The 17,200-nt window shown below is 40.6% G+C and overlaps 1 protein-coding gene across 3 annotated transcripts in view; it reads left to right on the top strand.

The window, feature by feature from the left end:
- The window catches only part of gria1a (glutamate receptor, ionotropic, AMPA 1a), a 104,591-nt gene extending 87,826 nt beyond the window's left edge, over positions 1 to 16,765 (top strand). The window contains exons 12-16 of one of the 3 annotated variants that reach the window (XM_079556191.1): positions 1,271 to 1,469; positions 2,507 to 2,754; positions 8,298 to 8,412; positions 11,217 to 11,351; positions 15,463 to 16,765. In XM_079556191.1, coding sequence (XP_079412317.1) covers positions 1,271 to 1,469; positions 2,507 to 2,754; positions 8,298 to 8,412; positions 11,217 to 11,351; positions 15,463 to 15,630 — 865 coding nt within the window. In that variant the 3' untranslated portion in view covers positions 15,631 to 16,765. Of the gene's footprint in view, positions 1 to 1,270; positions 1,470 to 2,506; positions 2,755 to 8,297; positions 8,413 to 11,216; positions 11,509 to 15,462 lie in introns of all 3 variants that reach the window. The other 2 variants (XM_079556193.1, XM_079556192.1) reach the window with 2 other exon arrangements.
- Positions 16,766 to 17,200: the final 435 nt, after the last annotated feature.

Genomic DNA, 17,200 nt, shown 5'->3' with positions numbered 1-17,200 from the left:
GTCTCATAGAGAAATGTTTTGGATTCATACTCTGAATACTATGGCACCTCATGGACTCAATGATGATTTTAGTTTAAAATGTTTTCTGGGTTAAATATGCACTGTGAGTTGATCGGTTCATTTGTAATTGGGTCCCATGTCCACCTGGTAAAGAAATAATAATGTGAGTATCTCTGTCTGGATTTATGAATCACATCGATGTGCTACCCTTCATGTGTTTTCTAAAATAGCACTAAGTTTGTATGGAAAGCCCAGCCCTCTCATTTGAATAGGATATCAGTAAACCCCCCTTAGTTGAGTCCCAAAGCCTATGTATTTGCTCTGCTCTATGGTTGCCTCTCTTTCATCATCCTCCCGCTAAGTGAAAAGCATCTTAAATGACACTGTTTTAGGGTTTCGTCTTTCCCCAATCCCTCCGCCATGTCCGCACTCCACTCGGCTCAGTGTGCACACAAAGGTGAATTAGGATGAAAGGGTTTTGTTTTTTTTTGTCTTAAGATTTATGTCACTTTGATTGCATAAGCCTTACTTCCTCCATGCTGGAAGATGTATCTCAACGAGACTTTTGCTTTTTTTTTTTTTTCGTTCAGCTCGGATTCTTTCAAACAGAGCCTTGGAAAAAAGTTCAGAGAAGAAGCCACAGTGATATTTTCCTTAATAATGGATGATTGTGAAACTTCTTCAGTAGATTCCCTTTTTGTGTAGCTTTACTATGAATTCTTATTTTGCTCCAAGGGTTTCACTGACAGAAAAAAGACCTCCAGTTTTAAGATTTAATAATAAATCAGTTATGTGCACATTGTGATACGAAGCTGACGTTTTTGTTGTGGTAAACCCAAAAGAAATATGTGAATTTGGATGTGAAACTGCCACTAAATTGACCTGTCGTGTTTTAGCTCGATGCTAGATTTAACAAGAATGTGGTCCGATGATTATCCCCATTCAAGTGCGATTAAAGCAAGTGTTCTGTATGGCTTATTAACAATTAACACACATGTAACCATGAAACACACTGGCAGCTCCAATCGGCAGAAGGTCCTTTGTAGAGCCGGTTATCTTGTCTTAGCACATTTGGCTAAGCTCTTGCAGCCTGCTGGAGCTGAGTGCGTGCCCAGGGAGTGATGCGATGTAGGTCAATGTGCTTCTTAGATTGCCTTTGTTGATTGTATGCTTCATTTGCCCGAAGAGGAAAATGCCTTCACTGCAAATAAAAAATAAATTGTACCGTAAACATGCTGATGTTTTCTTGGTTTTCTTTTTTCTTTTTTAGGTCTCTGTCAGGACGGATTGTGGGGGGTGTCTGGTGGTTCTTCACCCTTATAATCATCTCATCCTATACCGCCAACTTGGCCGCCTTCCTGACAGTGGAGAGGATGGTTTCGCCTATAGAAAGCGCGGAGGATTTGGCCAAGCAAACTGAAATCGCATATGGGACGCTAGATGCCGGATCAACCAAAGAGTTTTTCAGGGTAAAATGCTTAAATGTTTTGCAAGAAAAAATAGGGGAACAGAGCAATTTTGCACATTGAAACATCACTTACTCTTCTCGCAATAATACATTTATTGTGTACTTAAAGTAATTGGAAAGATCCTTTTCTCTCAAAATGATTCACTCTCTGAGTCAGCTTACTCCACTTCAGTAGCCCCGACAAACACAATTTTCCAATTATAATTTTGCATATTGTTGCCAAAAACATTGCAATATTTCAAAAAGGCTTCTTGCAGTCCAACAAACATTTTCACATTTCTTTCTGTAAAAGTTACTAATGTCAACAGAACTTATCCAACATTGCTAAGTATGGCAACATTGGCATACATTTCTTTATTGCGAATTTCACGCTGTTCAGAAGTGTGATATTTGCTATATTAATTTGCTGATCCATTGTAGATGATTTTCAGTGTGATGAATCCCACGAAAAAAAGATGGAGAGAGAGATATATGGAGAGAGATACTTAGACAGATAGACAGAGAGAGAGATACATAGAGAGAGAGTGATACTTAGAGAGAGAGATACATAGACAGATAGAGAGTAATACATAGAGAGAGAGAGAGGGATATGTAGACAGATAGAGAGAGAGATACATAGAGAGAGAGTGATACCTAGAGAGAGAGAGATACATAGACAGAGAGAGAGAGTGATATGTAGACAGAGAGAGAGTGATACCTAGAGAGAGAGAGAGATACATAGACAGAGAGAGAGAGTGATACGTAGACATAGAGAGAGAGGAATACGTAGACAGAGAGAGAGAAAGAGTGATACATAGACAGAGGGGGGAGAGAGAAAGAGTGAGAGAGATACGTAGACAGATAGAGAGAGAGAGAAAGAGTGAGAGAGATACGTAGACAGATAGAGAGAGAGAGTGATACGTAGACAGAGAGAGAAAGCGAGAGAGAGAGAGAGCGAGAAACAGAGAGAGAGATACATAGATAGACAGAAAGACAGACAGATAGATTTTGGATGAGCCTTTCAATGACCCTGAGCTTGACTTCTCCTGTGAATTGCAGAGGTCAAAGATTGCAGTCTTTGAGAAAATGTGGTCGTACATGAAGGCGGCGGACCCCTCAGTGTTTGTGAAGACGACAGATGAAGGCGTGATGAGGGTCAGGAAGTCCAAAGGGAAGTACGCATACCTCCTGGAGTCCACTATGAACGAGTACATTGAGCAGAGGAAGCCCTGTGACACCATGAAGGTGGGAGGGAACCTGGACTCCAAAGGCTACGGTATCGCCACGCCCAAGGGCTCCCCCCTCAGGTATACATCTGCCACTGCAGTGTGGCCTGATAAAAGCGACAGGCTTTTATCAATTTGTCATCGAGCTTTTAAAAAACCACTGCACACATTTCACTCATGACTTTGTGGATTAATTGTTTCATGAACATCACAATTATCGTATTTACCCGGTTTAGTGGGTGTTGTTTGGTGATTACGTTTGCTACATTTCACTTGCAGTCATACAGTATTCATAAAATGTTTGTCCATTTCCACAGCCCACTCCTTTACATTTTTGTTATGCTTGCATGCAGCATGAGAACTGAGTCAGCGCCATTTGTTATGAAACTTATGACACTCGCTGGGTTGAGATTATTAAATATAAATATAAATTGGCCTTTATTATTTCTTGCTCCCCTTCTACCTGCCATTTATATCTATGGTTATCAAACTTTCCCTACCAAGTACAACTGAAGAACTTATTAAGCTGTCCCAGTATTTGCATGTCTGAACGAGGTCTATAACCCTATCTGGGGCTAAGCCAAAAGAGAAATAACTCTTCATAAATTTGTAATACAATTGGAATTGATTTTATTGCTGTTGTCGGTGCAATGGTGCAACATGAAACGTAACGTAGATAATGACTTTATGAAGCTACAGTGTAAGGGCATGTGTTTATTTGTATTATACAGGTGAAACTCGGAATATTAGAATATCGTTCAAAAGTTAATTTGATTCTGTAATTCAACTTAACATTTGAAACCAATATATGATAGACTCAATTCCGTATTTTCCGGACCTCATTTTTGTGAACTCGTTCCTCTAGCTGTGGCTATCTAGCTTTTAGCCCGTGATTAGCTTTGTTTTGTTTTGTTCTCTAAGACTAACCTCCGCTTCTTGCTTGTTCCAAACTTTCTTTCTGCTCCTCGGATAGCCAGCAGTGCCCTGTAGCGGCATGTCAAATTATATATTTGAATTTTTTTTTTAAATCACATATTAGTCACTCCTGTTGCCAAACTATGTGAAAGTGAGACGTATAGTCCAGAAAATACAGTACAAGAAAAGTGAGATATGTATAGCCTTTATTTGTTATAATTTTGATAATTATGGCTCACAGCTTGAAAAAAAAAACAAATAAAAAATCAGAGAAAATTAGAATTTTGTGAAAATGGACTGTAAACCATAATCATCAAAATTATAACAAAGGGTTGACATTTGTCACTTTGCATGTATTGAGTCTATATGATACATTACTTTCACATTTTAAATTAGGGTTAGGGTTATAGAAATAAATGAACTTTTGAACAATATTCAAATTTTCAGGGTTTTGCCTGTATGTGATAAAAATAGAATAAGATAAAACTAGTTAGCTAAACTCTGAATATTCCAATGTAAAGCAACTGCAAAAATGGGTGGATTTAAAAATGTACAGTAAGCAGCAAATGTAATGTGAATTTAACCAAGTAGTGCAAAGACTAAACCTAAAGTGCCACCAGAGGGAGCCCAGTGATACATGCGGTACTGAAACAGTTCATGGTCTAAGTGCACAATGTTAGAGTTAGTGTAATCCAACTAACTGTGCACTACCCAAAAAAAATGTTTCCAGAAGGGCCGTGTTAAGTAGTTTCAACCGTGCAATACCTGATGTAATGAAAATGGCCTCAACGAGTGACATAACTTTCATTCTAATGTACATTACTGTATTGTCAGTGCAGTTAACATGAGCTGTTGTAGAGAACTGGCCAGTGTTTCGCTCAACATTTATTTCCAGCTAAAGTGTAATGAGGTTGTTCTTTTTTCCTTCTTTTCGGTAATTGATATGGCTTTGAACTACAAATACCCCGTTCAAAGCAAAAACTCAATATGCAAATGTGCCTCTTGAAAAAGGATTAGAGCTCAAAGCACGCATCCCATATGGCCACTTCTCCACTTCAGTCCAGCCTCGCACCTTGAAACCAGCTGAGTTACATTGGTACTTGGCACACGCACTGTAATAATTAATGAAATGAATGATTTTTGGATGTTTTCCTTCCACCAACGGCCAAAGACAGCAGCTGCCTTTTTCATACGACATTAACACCAAGTTCCCACTCGTAATAGTTTTTACTACCAATGCTCAGAGAGAGAGAGAGAGAAAGCTTCAGAGAGAGTGAGAGGTGGTGGTGGTGGCATCTCAAGCCTTTAATGTATCTGTAATAAGCCTCATTCATTTTAATGACTGGAATGAAGGAACCATATGGAGGGACTCACTGAGGATTCATTCGGGATTGCACATTGGGTGACAGCCAAAGGTTGCCGCATAACTAGGACTGTTTCTGCTTCAGTCAAGTGGTCTATTTAATATTTAATTCAATCCACACTATAAACATGGAGAGGCCTCGAGTCCAAAGGTGCATTTTAATGTTAGGGTTTCACTGAATATCAATTGCCATGTTAATAAAAGACATTATTGTGGTAGAAGCTAGGGATGGACTATTCAAAACTGGTGCTTCTATTGAAAATATGAAGGCCAAAGATTTATTGTTTTTACTGCTCATGTTCAAAAGTTACAGCTGTAGTTTATATGGGAAAAAACGTTCCTTTAGAGAATGACCTTGCCAAGTTACAATGGATCATTATGTAAAAAGCATTTGAATTTGATCCAAAAATATGAAGTATCAGTGAAGAGCCACTGCCAAGAAGACTGCCCGTGTATTGTTTGGTATTGTATCGAAACAAAAATCAGTAGTACCGGCCATCCTTAGTAGCAACTCTTCTTAAAGTAAAGAGCTGGACTAATAGTACGTAGTAGTATATACATATATGAAATTATTTGTTTAGTGCCTTTCACAGACATGGTCACAAAGCCCTTTACATGGGACAATTTACATGCATACTCGGTGGTGGTAAGCCCCTCCAGCCACCACCACACGGGATCGAACATGGGCCCTTTTGACATGTGTGTACAACATTAGACAGTGTGCACAGTTTGTAAAAGGCTTAAGTAACTCTGTACAGACGACTTCTCAAAACTCTGGAAATCAATCTAATTCCGATCAGCTTCAATAGAACATGTTGTAAAAACTAACAACACAAAAAGCTAGGATACAATTATTCTCTCTCTCTCTCTCTGAGTTAATAACAACTTGGGTGACGTGTGTTCGTTCCAGGTTGCCACTCTGGCCATTCACAGATGTCTGATGATAGATTTATAAGAGTTTAAAAAAAAAATTACAATTAGAATGTATCGAGTGAATAAAGCAGCAATAATGCTCCGCCCACTCCTCTTGTCAGACATAAGTGAATGTGCTACTAATGTGAAAAGTTAACCTCAATCCAACCTTCACTGCATTGATAGTATGCTTCCTCTTATGCTGGACTTGCGATATTGAACGTTTCAGAGATTTGCAGAGGTGCAGTGGATTTAGTGACGTCTATAACACTAAGAAAACCATTTTGAAACCCTTTATGCACAAACTAAGCATAATAACATGAGGAAATGGCAGATTAACTTTACATTTATGTGTGGGATACTTTAGGCTGCAAGTTAAAAGAACTGGGGGGGAAAGAAACATAAGACAGAAGAGTTCTATACAGCAAAGCATTGTGCAACAGGTGAAATGAGGAAGTGAGGCTGCTTCACTCTGGGTAACAAAAAGCCAAATTGCACTCTGCATCTGACCAATCCTACAATGCCACTTGGGAAACCTGCAGCTCCAGGGGTGCCATGTTCAGAGTTTCAGCTAGGTCAAGTACCTAGCTGGAGTGTTTAGTCTAGGAACCTTCTCTAACTACCGTGTCTATATTTTATTTACGATTGGTGTAACTTCATGGCCAGATAGAGAAAATTTAGCCCTTGGAAAAGTTAAAGCAGTGTTTCAAAGTGAGCCCTTTTACAAATGGATCTCATCTTTGAAAAGTGCGAGGACTTAATGATGCTTTATTTTAGTACTTCTGAAGGACACCTATTTATCTAAAGTTACATAACCCTCAGCCTTCGCTCACGGATTTCAATAAAAGCCATTACACAACTTCATACCTTTAGCTTTCATGAAAAAAGCCTGGGTGCTTGACGGTGATGTTATTTACCTTTCAGGGAAAAAACTCTTGTCCTGACAACAGAATCAAATGTTATATAAGCAAATCACTCTGCCATTAGAGTTACACAAGACACACTTTGTTTAAAAATATGGATTGCTGGCTTTGTAATGTTTCTCCTCATTTTATGCAACTGGACAACAAAATATACAGCATTTGAGATGTGGGTTCACTTGTGCAACTGCAAAACTGCTGTAAAACCACGTAGATTCATATGGATACTAATGTACCATACTGTATGCTTAAATGTTTGCAGATTGTGCTGAAACCTATCCAAACGCACAGATGAATGTGTTTTGATACACATGAGTTGTTTCACCTGGATTGTAAATCAATTAGACTCATCAAGCTTATACTGTATGTCCATATGTAGTGAGGCTTTGGGGAGCAACTTGGAAAAAGGAGGTAGCTCCTGAGCAACAGATTGGAGGCTCATGAGGAAAAGGCTATCAGAGCCTTTCACTCTTACAGTAGATTTTGTACTTTTTGCAGGGTGGAATTTAGTATTAAATAAATTGTGCATTAACAAAGATGTCCCTAAATCCACATACTGCACCTTTGAAAAAACGAACTCCTCGTTTTACAGGATGCACTGATTGCCTGCCTTTTAGACAGTTCCCTCCTCTGCCTGCTGCCTGCCTGACTGGAATGCCTCATCAGTCTATACTTACACTAACAGTTCATCCATAATTTCTTTCTTTTAGACTGTCTCAACTAAGAGGTTTTACCAGCTCTGAGGATACCTACAGCTGTGTTGTGAAGTTTTGGCTGTGGACAGAGGCTCTTTGCAACTACTTTCACAAAGAAAGGCAGAATATGCTCACTGAAAGTGCAGGCAAGGAGAGGAGAATGGGTGCTGATTGGAAAGAAGACCAAATTATGCAAATCTGATGCAGATTCTGCCTTGCTTTGAAGCGTAGATGGAGAGGGTCTTTGTCCACAGCTAGTCAGCTCTAGGAGAAGCCAGAGAGAGAGCGAGTTAGAGGAGGATGCCTTGGATATGACAGTTCATGCACTTTTGACTTTCAGTGGCACAAGCCGCGAGAGAAACCCAGTCTGTAGCTTTACAAAAGAGAAGTGGGAATGTAACTACTATCATGCATTTGCGTTGGCACTTTTAATTCATTCTTGTTGACAGTAGCCCAATTTCCTGGAGTACAGTTATGCTAAAAATAGCAATTGACATTAACATCTGACTGATCTGGTCACAGTGCCGCCACAAGTATTTTGTTTTTTGCTTTGCAGACAAACTGTTCCATCCAAGGCATGTGTCTCCATGTGTGGTCTCTCCTCACTCTGAGGCCCCTGCTTGGTAAAACCTATTGGCTCCCAGCTCTGAAGCCTATTTCTCCAGTACTAACTCATGAACATGCATCCAGAGTCTCCTGCCTCATTTCAATAGCATGAGGTTTTATTAACACAAAGTCAATGTTGTCATGATCACCACCATGAGATCAACCAATCTCTATATATCTGTTTCCTAATTATGATTTTATATTATTTTAAAGAAACCCCGTAAACCTGGCAGTCTTAAAACTGAACGAGCAGGGCCTCTTGGACAAATTGAAAAACAAGTGGTGGTACGACAAGGGAGAGTGCGGCAGCGGGGGCGGGGACTCCAAGGTCAGAGCCACTTTGCTAAACCCTGCGGGTACCCCACCACCACACACCCTGTGAGTGTGTAGTGGGTGGGCAGGGCACGAGAGGGGGAACCGGCCCACGCTGAGCTGCCCACCAGGCAGCACAAGGGAACTGCCTCAGGACGGGGTGAGCGATTGGCCATGGGAGAAAACACGACCTAAAACTGAACTAAAGTAAATCACTGTTGTGTAATTAAACCAGAAGGACTTTTTCTTTCCAAATTTGAGAGTTCCCTGTTGCACGGGAGTGAGCCGTGTGCCGGTTGCCCACTGTGATATAATACACATCTATGATGGAGTATTAAACATCACTGAATCTAATGTTTAACCTGTTTGTCAGTGATGTGTGGTGTGACTTTCTTTCACAAAGCGAGCTGTTTGTTCCACTGTATCTGCTGCACTTTGTTTTTCTACTTCAATAACATAAAATAACATGGCTGATGTTATTTATGTTATTTCCTTATGGTTGGAAGAATCCCGGTAAACCTAGCGGTGTTGAAACTCAATGAACAAGCCATCTTAGACAAACTGAAAAACAAATGGTGGTACGATAAAGGGGAGTGTGGAGACTTGGACTCTGGACGAAAGGTTAGTCTGCGGGACTGTCCCGTCACCTCATACGTCCCGTCATCTCAACCGCTCAGCGTATCTTCAAAACCATTGACCTGACATAGACCTAGAGCAGTCCCAGGACAGAACAGACCTGACAAGGACCAGACATGACTTCATCCAGGCAAAACAGAACACATTCACGTGATAAAGCATCAGTTAATTTCATCCATATTAGGCCACAGTATATGAGTTTTTATGACTTCACCCCTGAGATGGTTCTCCAGCGATTAAGCATAATGTCCCTGAAGCTGTGGAGAAACTTGTGGGACAATCATCTTAATCAAAGCGCCACTGAAAAGATTTACCAGGCGTTTGCTCATGTGCAAAACGAGTAGCATGTGCAAAAGTGGATCAGCAGAGTCTTTGCTCATGCAGCATTTCTCATAATAATAATAATAATAATAATAATAATCTCATTTACATATCAGATTTGTGGCCCTAATACTGTAATACAGGGCATATGAACAGGAAAGTATATTATATTTCTACATCATGCGATAATATCCTCATACATTTTTGCCATTGCATACTTGTGAATGGCCTAAAAAGTTCCATAGCACATAGTATATAGCCTCAGCTTTAGATAATAGGATCATTTTTGGCCAAACACTGGATTATTCGTGTAAATATGCCCCCGGGAGCTGGGTAAACAACGTAGTAATGCAAAAAACAAAGTAATAGGCCCACAGTAAATGTGAGACCTATAATGAAAGGAAAGTGTTTTCAGCAGCGTCAGGGAAACTCTTAAACCTAATTGTTCGGGTTCATTGTAGACTTATTATGTTTTAGACTAAATACGTTTATGCACATTTTGAAAAGAGGCATTAAGTGCTGGTGTCACATAAGCAGTTTTTGTTGTAATTACGTATGTGTTTTTTTTAATTTTTTTGCTAAAATAGATTAAAAGTAAGCTGATATTGGTGGTGAAATGCTATTGACAGAATTACTGTTTAGAAAGCAGTGCAGAGTGCAAGTTTGAGTCTGATACATTACGATCTATCTCAAAAAGCAAACGAGTGGAAGTGATTCAGGCTGGTCATGATTTCACGGCTGGTATGTGGGAACCAATAAGATATGGCAGGCTCTCATTCATCCAGGTGTCTTAAATAGTCATAACTATTTGGACTAGAACCTTTGTTGAATGAAATACTGTTAAAATTTCATCAAATAACTTCTAATTACAATTGTAACTTTGTAACATTGAAAACACTGACACCATGGATTCTGCTTAACATATGCATAGTATAAAGCTATGTAGGAAAAGAAAATATATTTCTGGGAGAGTTATTGCCCGAAAACTCCACTCTTCCAAATCCAAATGTCTGCCGCTGTTTTTAATGAGGACACAAATCAATGACCCTTTCTTTATGTGACTAATGTGAGTGCTTTAATTTATTCCCTCTAATCATTTCATAAGTATGAGCAACATTAAAATCCCAATTAACACAGCCTGAATTGCTTACATCCTATCTTAGTGACTGCAATAAACATATTAACAGTGTCAGTGATTTGCAATAGTTTCACATTTTTATTTAATGGTCAAATCCAACTGTGGGACTTTGCTTTGTGAGATAAATTTTATGTGTTCTCTGTTCTATACATGTGTCTATGCAGGTAGTGTTCTCTGAATGTTTTGTAATTTTATGTTGTTACGTCTTTGATTGTTTGTGTGTGTCTGTGGCAGTGGTTCTCAAACTGTGGTACTTGGGCTTCTGAACATCAATACTCAGGAATTAGAATTATAATATTTTGAGCTATGTTGTAATCCAATGGAACTACAGTAGAATAGATTGTTTTTTTCCCTAGATTTATCCAGGGTTAGAATGGCTTTAATTCATGGTTTTGTCTTGGAGCTCTTAGTATTATAAGTTTTCGTTCTCTTTGTGTTAAAGGGGAGTGGGTGGAGATGTTCAGCAAACTGTGAGAGCTGGTACACAAACCCACAACACTTAGATACAACCTTGAGATGCAGCGTGTGCCTGTTCATTCCAGTTTTAGTGTTATAGTTCTATGTGTAGTCCAGATTCATGTTGATTTAGATACTATATGTTGTGTAAAATCAGAAGTTTGAGAACCACCTGCCCTCATACGTGTTCCTGTGTCTTTATATCTGTCTCCTGTATGTCTTTATGAACTGCTCTCCCCCCTCTCTCCCCTTCATCTCTCCTGTCACAGGACAAGACGAGCGCTCTGAGCCTCAGTAATGTGGCTGGAGTCTTCTACATCCTGATTGGAGGACTGGGCTTGGCCATGCTGGTGGCTCTGGTGGAGTTCTGCTACAAGTCGCGGACCGAGTCACGTCGAATGAAGGTGTCAACAGCGAGAGCCGCGGCCGCCACAGCCGCTCAGGCCTTTCACTGCTCAGCCTTAGACAGTGGTGCTAGCGCCCCCTACACAGAGCTGCAGAGCTACGGCCTGTACGCCAACAACACTGTTAAGATATAAGGGCAGAGCTTACAGCGATGGGGTAGGAAACGCTGTGTTCAAGCCTTCATGATGATGATGATGATGATGATGCTACTGCTGCTCACCCGTCCATCTAACCGTGCAGAGCCAAAATGGCGTCCACCGCAAGCAACGCTCTCCTGTTCCTCTCTGTCACCGCTCGTCCACGTCACTGACCTCGTCGTCTTGTCCATCACTTGATTTGAAATTGCCCTTAGGCCATTGAGACTTATTTAGTTTTTTGGATGTTACTTACAAACACTTTGAGAAAATGACTAACTTTCAAGAGTTTGGGTCCTTCTTCTTTGTAAGCTTCTTATCTTTAAATGCAGTGATCAGTATGTTGATACTTACTGGTATCTTTGAATATACGAATATATGCTGACAATATCCAAAGTGTGGAATGTATAAGTAGATAAGTAGTAAACCTTCCCAGTGCACATACAACACATTTAGCACACCTAATGTAGTTGCAAGCCTCTAATGAACAATAACCTCGCATAATAAAAAGGTTATCAAGGTCCCGGTGCTGGTGTAAGGGCAATTTGAATCACAGTGGTACATATCTCTCCCGCTCTCTCTTTTCGCTGACTGTCTTTGCAAAGCAGGGCCATTGTGGTGAACATCCTTTATCTGTCTCTCATAAGACTGGGGCCTGGCATGGCTCCTGTGTCATCGCTGCTTTAACAAAGTCTAGTCTAACCCCAACTATTGCCTTTGCAGAAGAACAAACCTAGTTCTGAAAAAGTTGGGATAATGTGTCTGTTAAATGTAAATGAAACAATGCAAAAACTATAACTATACTAACTGCACATCATTTGCAATAGATCATTAGGACATGGATGTTTCAATTCTCCTCAGTAGATGAATGTGAGGGTAAGGCGTAAAGTCGAGACATACAGCATGACTCTCATTTGATTAGTTACTAAAGTTATATATGCGTTTCCAATGACATCACACATAGTTCCAGCCACCATTTTGAATACCGAAGTAGAATTATGCAGCATATACTACAACATGCAACAATATCTCTACTGAAAATGAAAGACAACTGATTGAAAAATTAACACATCAAAGAGGAAGGCAGAAAACCTTTATCTGGGATTTTTACGGTTTGTCATGTCAACAGAGTCTGAGTCAGAGTCACTCAGAGTCAGTGTTTAAGCTGCTCAACACGTTGGCATGCTATCGGTTAGCAAATGTCAACACAATAAACACGTGTGGCTCACATCTATGAACACTGAGGAAATACTACAGCAACAGCTCAGCTCTGACCTCTGTCACATGTTGTATCCATCTGGGAGAGGTCGGAGCTGAGCTTTTGAAGATAAATGCTAACCGGTAGCATGCTAACATCATGAGCAGCTTAAACACTGACTCGTTGGTTTCTTCACATAAACGTGCGTCTCTGGGGCCGTGTTTTTACTGTTACCTTCTTGAGCAATGATTACGAGTGCATAAAAATTCCACTGTCAATCCATTGTCTTTCTTTTATATCCTGAGTAGAGATATTGTTACATGTTGTAGTTCTGCATAATTATACTTCGGTATTCAAAATGGTCACCATAACAACAAAAGTCATATGACTGAAAGGCATGTATAAGCTGGTGTGAACTTTTTGCAAAAGTTAAATGCCCTGTAGCTGATCTTTCTAGGGGTTGTATGAAATCTGGTTGGTCCTTATACAAGCAAACATTTGAGGGGGACAAATAAAACATTTATGCACTGTTTGTCTGATTATAAAGCTTTTTATCAATAGCAATGTGGAAGGCTAATTGCTGGTTGTAGCATAAACATTGTTCCCTGAAAGTTGTGAAATGTGCTTGACCCCAACTTAGCATTTAAGGTTTATATATTCTCTCTGTCACTGTTTGGAAACCCCTAAAAAAAATATATCAGGTATAGGAGCTTTATTTTGCAGCATTCCAGCAAACTATTAACTACCAACCAGAAACCTGTTGCCAGAACTTAAAATTCAGTGCGTAGTTTGATTTATTGTGAATGAGAAAGTATATTTAAAGTGATTTGCAAACCATTGTGTCATGTTTTAATTTGCATTATACACACTGTCCCAACTTTTTCTGAATTTGTCTGTCTCTTATAAATGTATCAGAGGATTGAAACGCTCCTCCAACACCTGACCTCCGCATTCGCCGTTTGATTTGAGAGATCACTTCACCGGCCAATTTAGATTTTCTCTTTCCACATCAAAGACCCACTTGATGGCCCCCGCCTGAACAGACAAAAGAGCAAAGACATGGAAATACTCGTACACGAAAACCTCCTATGTCTTAATCAGCTCGCTAAGATCAAGATGCACCTGGTTTCCCTGTATGCGGCTCGGCTGGAAAGGGAAAAAACATCGCACAAATATGGGCGGGTGTGATAGTCCCATCCCAGTGCAACCGCTCACCAGTTGCTCCACATCACGCTACGCTTTGCCCAATTTAGCCGGCCCAAATTGGCAGGCCAATACAGAAAAACCCACACAAACAAGTGCGTATGCCAGTCGTTAAAGTGGTTTCTTCAGCTCGGAGCCTGTTATGGCGAGGGGAGTGACACCACCTGCATCCAGCTGCATCGTTTACACGCGGGGATCATTGTTAGGAATTGGTCAGTGCACCAATCGAACGGGCTGAAATAACAATTTAGTTGTTATCTCGTCGTATAATAAGCAATTTGGCCACTGGGTTAGCTTGTCTCATTGTGATGCTGAAACCACCCCAGAGTCCAGTCCTATCCGATTCCTTTCCACAATATTTGCCACATTTAGTTCGCAACTAGACGGAGGGACTGTTGGATAACTTAACCTCTTAACCCCGCCTTAACCAAGCACATGTAGCGCCTCATTTGAAAGCTAAGACCTACAAAACTGATCTAAGATTTTTCCTCTTGTTGTCACTTTATGGACACATTTTTTTTAATTTTTTTTATTTCCTATCACTTTAGTCACTTTTTTTAATGCCCTTTTGTCACTTGTATTGTCTTTTCTTTTGTGTGTGTGTTTTGATGCCTTTTTGTCACATTTGTCACTTCTTTTGCGCTTTGTTGTGTTCTTGGAGCTTTTTTCGTCTCATTTTTGTCGTTGTTTTGTTGCTTTGTTCAAGAGGCTCTTAGATTTGTGTAAAGCCAAACTGGAGAAAATGTGCTTGGTTCAGGTGGGGGTTAAGAGGTAATATTTGTCGGATTTGCTTAAAGAAAGAAGAAATAAAGAAAAAGGCACTGCAGCTGAACCCGATGCAAATGCGGACGCAAAACAAGTTTCACTACAGGAGTGATTATTGGGTCGTCCCGTCCGAGGCTCTGGTGGACAACACAAATGTATTAAATCTATAAAAATAGTTCTATGGTGGGTCAAAACAACATTCATACAGAGCATTGCATCTGTAAAAAGATCTGCTTCTGTAAAAAGACCTGTGATTTAGACAGCGCTTCACGCCTGGATGAATCAGCCGTTTGCCCGCCATTCATCATTCACCAAAACACCCGGTGAAAATCGCCGAAATCAGCAACAACAACAGCGATCCTTCCTAGCTAGAACTCCTGAAGGCTGCACTGGCACGTACCAGCAGTATCGTGGAACTCAAATATGTGATGTTTCCGAAATAGCTACAAAAAGTCGTACATACCCAACCTTTAATTGCAAAACCAACGTGTATGAAAGCCATTTTTGGAAATGAATGAAAGGAAGTCTTCTTAATGGAAAGAAAGACAAAAAAAACTAGACAGGATCTTTTACATGAAATAACTTGGCGTACAAGCACCACAAACAGTTAGTTAGCACAAATCGGATTATTACACTTATGCAAAAGACAAAATACCAAAAATATTTCCTTAGATATTTGACTTTAGCTGTAATGTTTTCTGTTCCTGATCAAACTTAACTATTCTTGATCAGAAACACGAAAGCCACTGTCCAAAGTCTGGCAACAATGTTAACCTCTTTTCTTTCTTCCTTTTGCTTTTCTCCCGCCAGCAATCCATAAACGATGCCATGCGCTGCTCCACACTGTCCAGGATGAGCGGGAACGGGAACGGGGGCGAGAACGGCCGCATCCTCGCCCACGACTTCCCCAAAACTGTCCAGACCCTGCCCTGTATGAGCCACACAGCCAGCATGGGACTAGGGGCGTCCGGCATGTGATGATGTGCGCCCTCCCGCGGAACTAAACGGGGCGGGGAGAAAACGGCGAGGAGACTTTACTAAACGACCTCGGGAAACAAACGCGCCCTGCCCCGTTCTTCTTCTTTATTCCGGCCCACGTCTGGCTGTCCGAGCTCTCGCCCCCTCCCACTCTCCCCCCCCCCCCCCCCCCCTTCGACTTGTAAGACTTGTACTGCCAAAATGCATTCTTAAAAACCACTCCCCCTATGACAAACTATACAACGGAAAACTTGCACCATTTTTCTAAGAGGAAAAAGAGTTGATGAAAAAAAAAAGAAAGCAGAAGAGTGTCGCAATAAAGAAGCCGCTATCCGAGGTTTTTGAAATTTTCTACGGTGTTCGTACGTGTGACAAAATAGACTGCTGTTTCTTTGGTGTGTCGCCTGCGAAGGTACCATGGCAACAGAGCTATAGTTGTTAGTCCGTGTGTGCAATACGTCCAACTCCACTGCTGACTTTTGACTACCTAGATGCTGTCCAATATGGCCGAAGGATCTTTGCACAGACGCTACGCAAAGGAGGAGGACCAACTACTTACATTTTGTGACTGCTAATTCTGTTGGATATGGTTTCCGGACTCTTCTTTCACCCACCACGCCACCGCTGCAGAAGGATGCTTCGTGTGGCGGACAGTTTGAAATCCATCGGTTTGCTTGCACTGGTCGATTTTGCGCAACGGTCGGAGGCGGCGGTGTGTGAATACATCAACCATGGATTGCTGCTACCACCTCATTCAACACGTCATGCCTTGTCCCTGTGCCATATCATTGTAACTTGCACATAGACATGCATTGTCGCTACCGTGTTGAGATTATCGAGATTATTTGTGATTAAGGGACGGAAGGAGGGAGAAACAAGTGTGGCACATGGATTTGTACAGTACTGACCATACACTGTTTCCCACTGTTGTGACTCATTGCATTTTCATTGATTGATTCTTTTTTGAAGGCGTTAGTTAAAGGGATGTCGTCTACTTCAAGTCTAACTGTGAGAAAGTCGGAACAATGTGTAAAATATGAATAAAAAATACAGGGTGCAAAATTGTCCATAGAATGTAGAGTATTGAATAGCCTACATAAAGCAACTTTTAACACAGTATTCCTTTTTGTTTTACATTTTTCACTTGGTTGTCGTGGTTTGGTTGAAATGCAAATGAGTATCTCAGCTCTACAGAAGTATTTTATCAAAAGATGTTCTGCTAGAGTCATAGAAGGGGACGTGGCCTCGCCAAGGTGGAAAACACAATCTTTTGGGAAACACAATCTTTTCACTCTTTTTAGCCATTTTCTGGCGAAATATACAGTTATTTATCACATACAAATAAAGCCAAGTCTAAATCGGGTCCATATGGATGTTTATTCACAGCAGATTGTTCAGTAGAAGCGGAAAAAAAAACAATGCAGTTGCTAGCCAGCGCTAGCTAGCATTAGCACGATGCTAACATGAAGCATCATGTTAGCGTTCTCCGTTATTTATGTATTTATGGGCTGTTGAACTTTGCTCCTCCCCATGTCTCTGTATCTTTATTGAGTAGAACACTACATTAAAA

This window comes from Gobius niger (genome assembly GCF_951799975.1).
Source record: "Gobius niger genome assembly, chromosome: 5".
Taxonomy (NCBI): Eukaryota; Metazoa; Chordata; class Actinopteri; order Gobiiformes; family Gobiidae; genus Gobius; species Gobius niger.
Note: the sequence above shows the minus strand (reverse complement) of the source record. Positions and strands in the feature narration are given on the sequence as shown.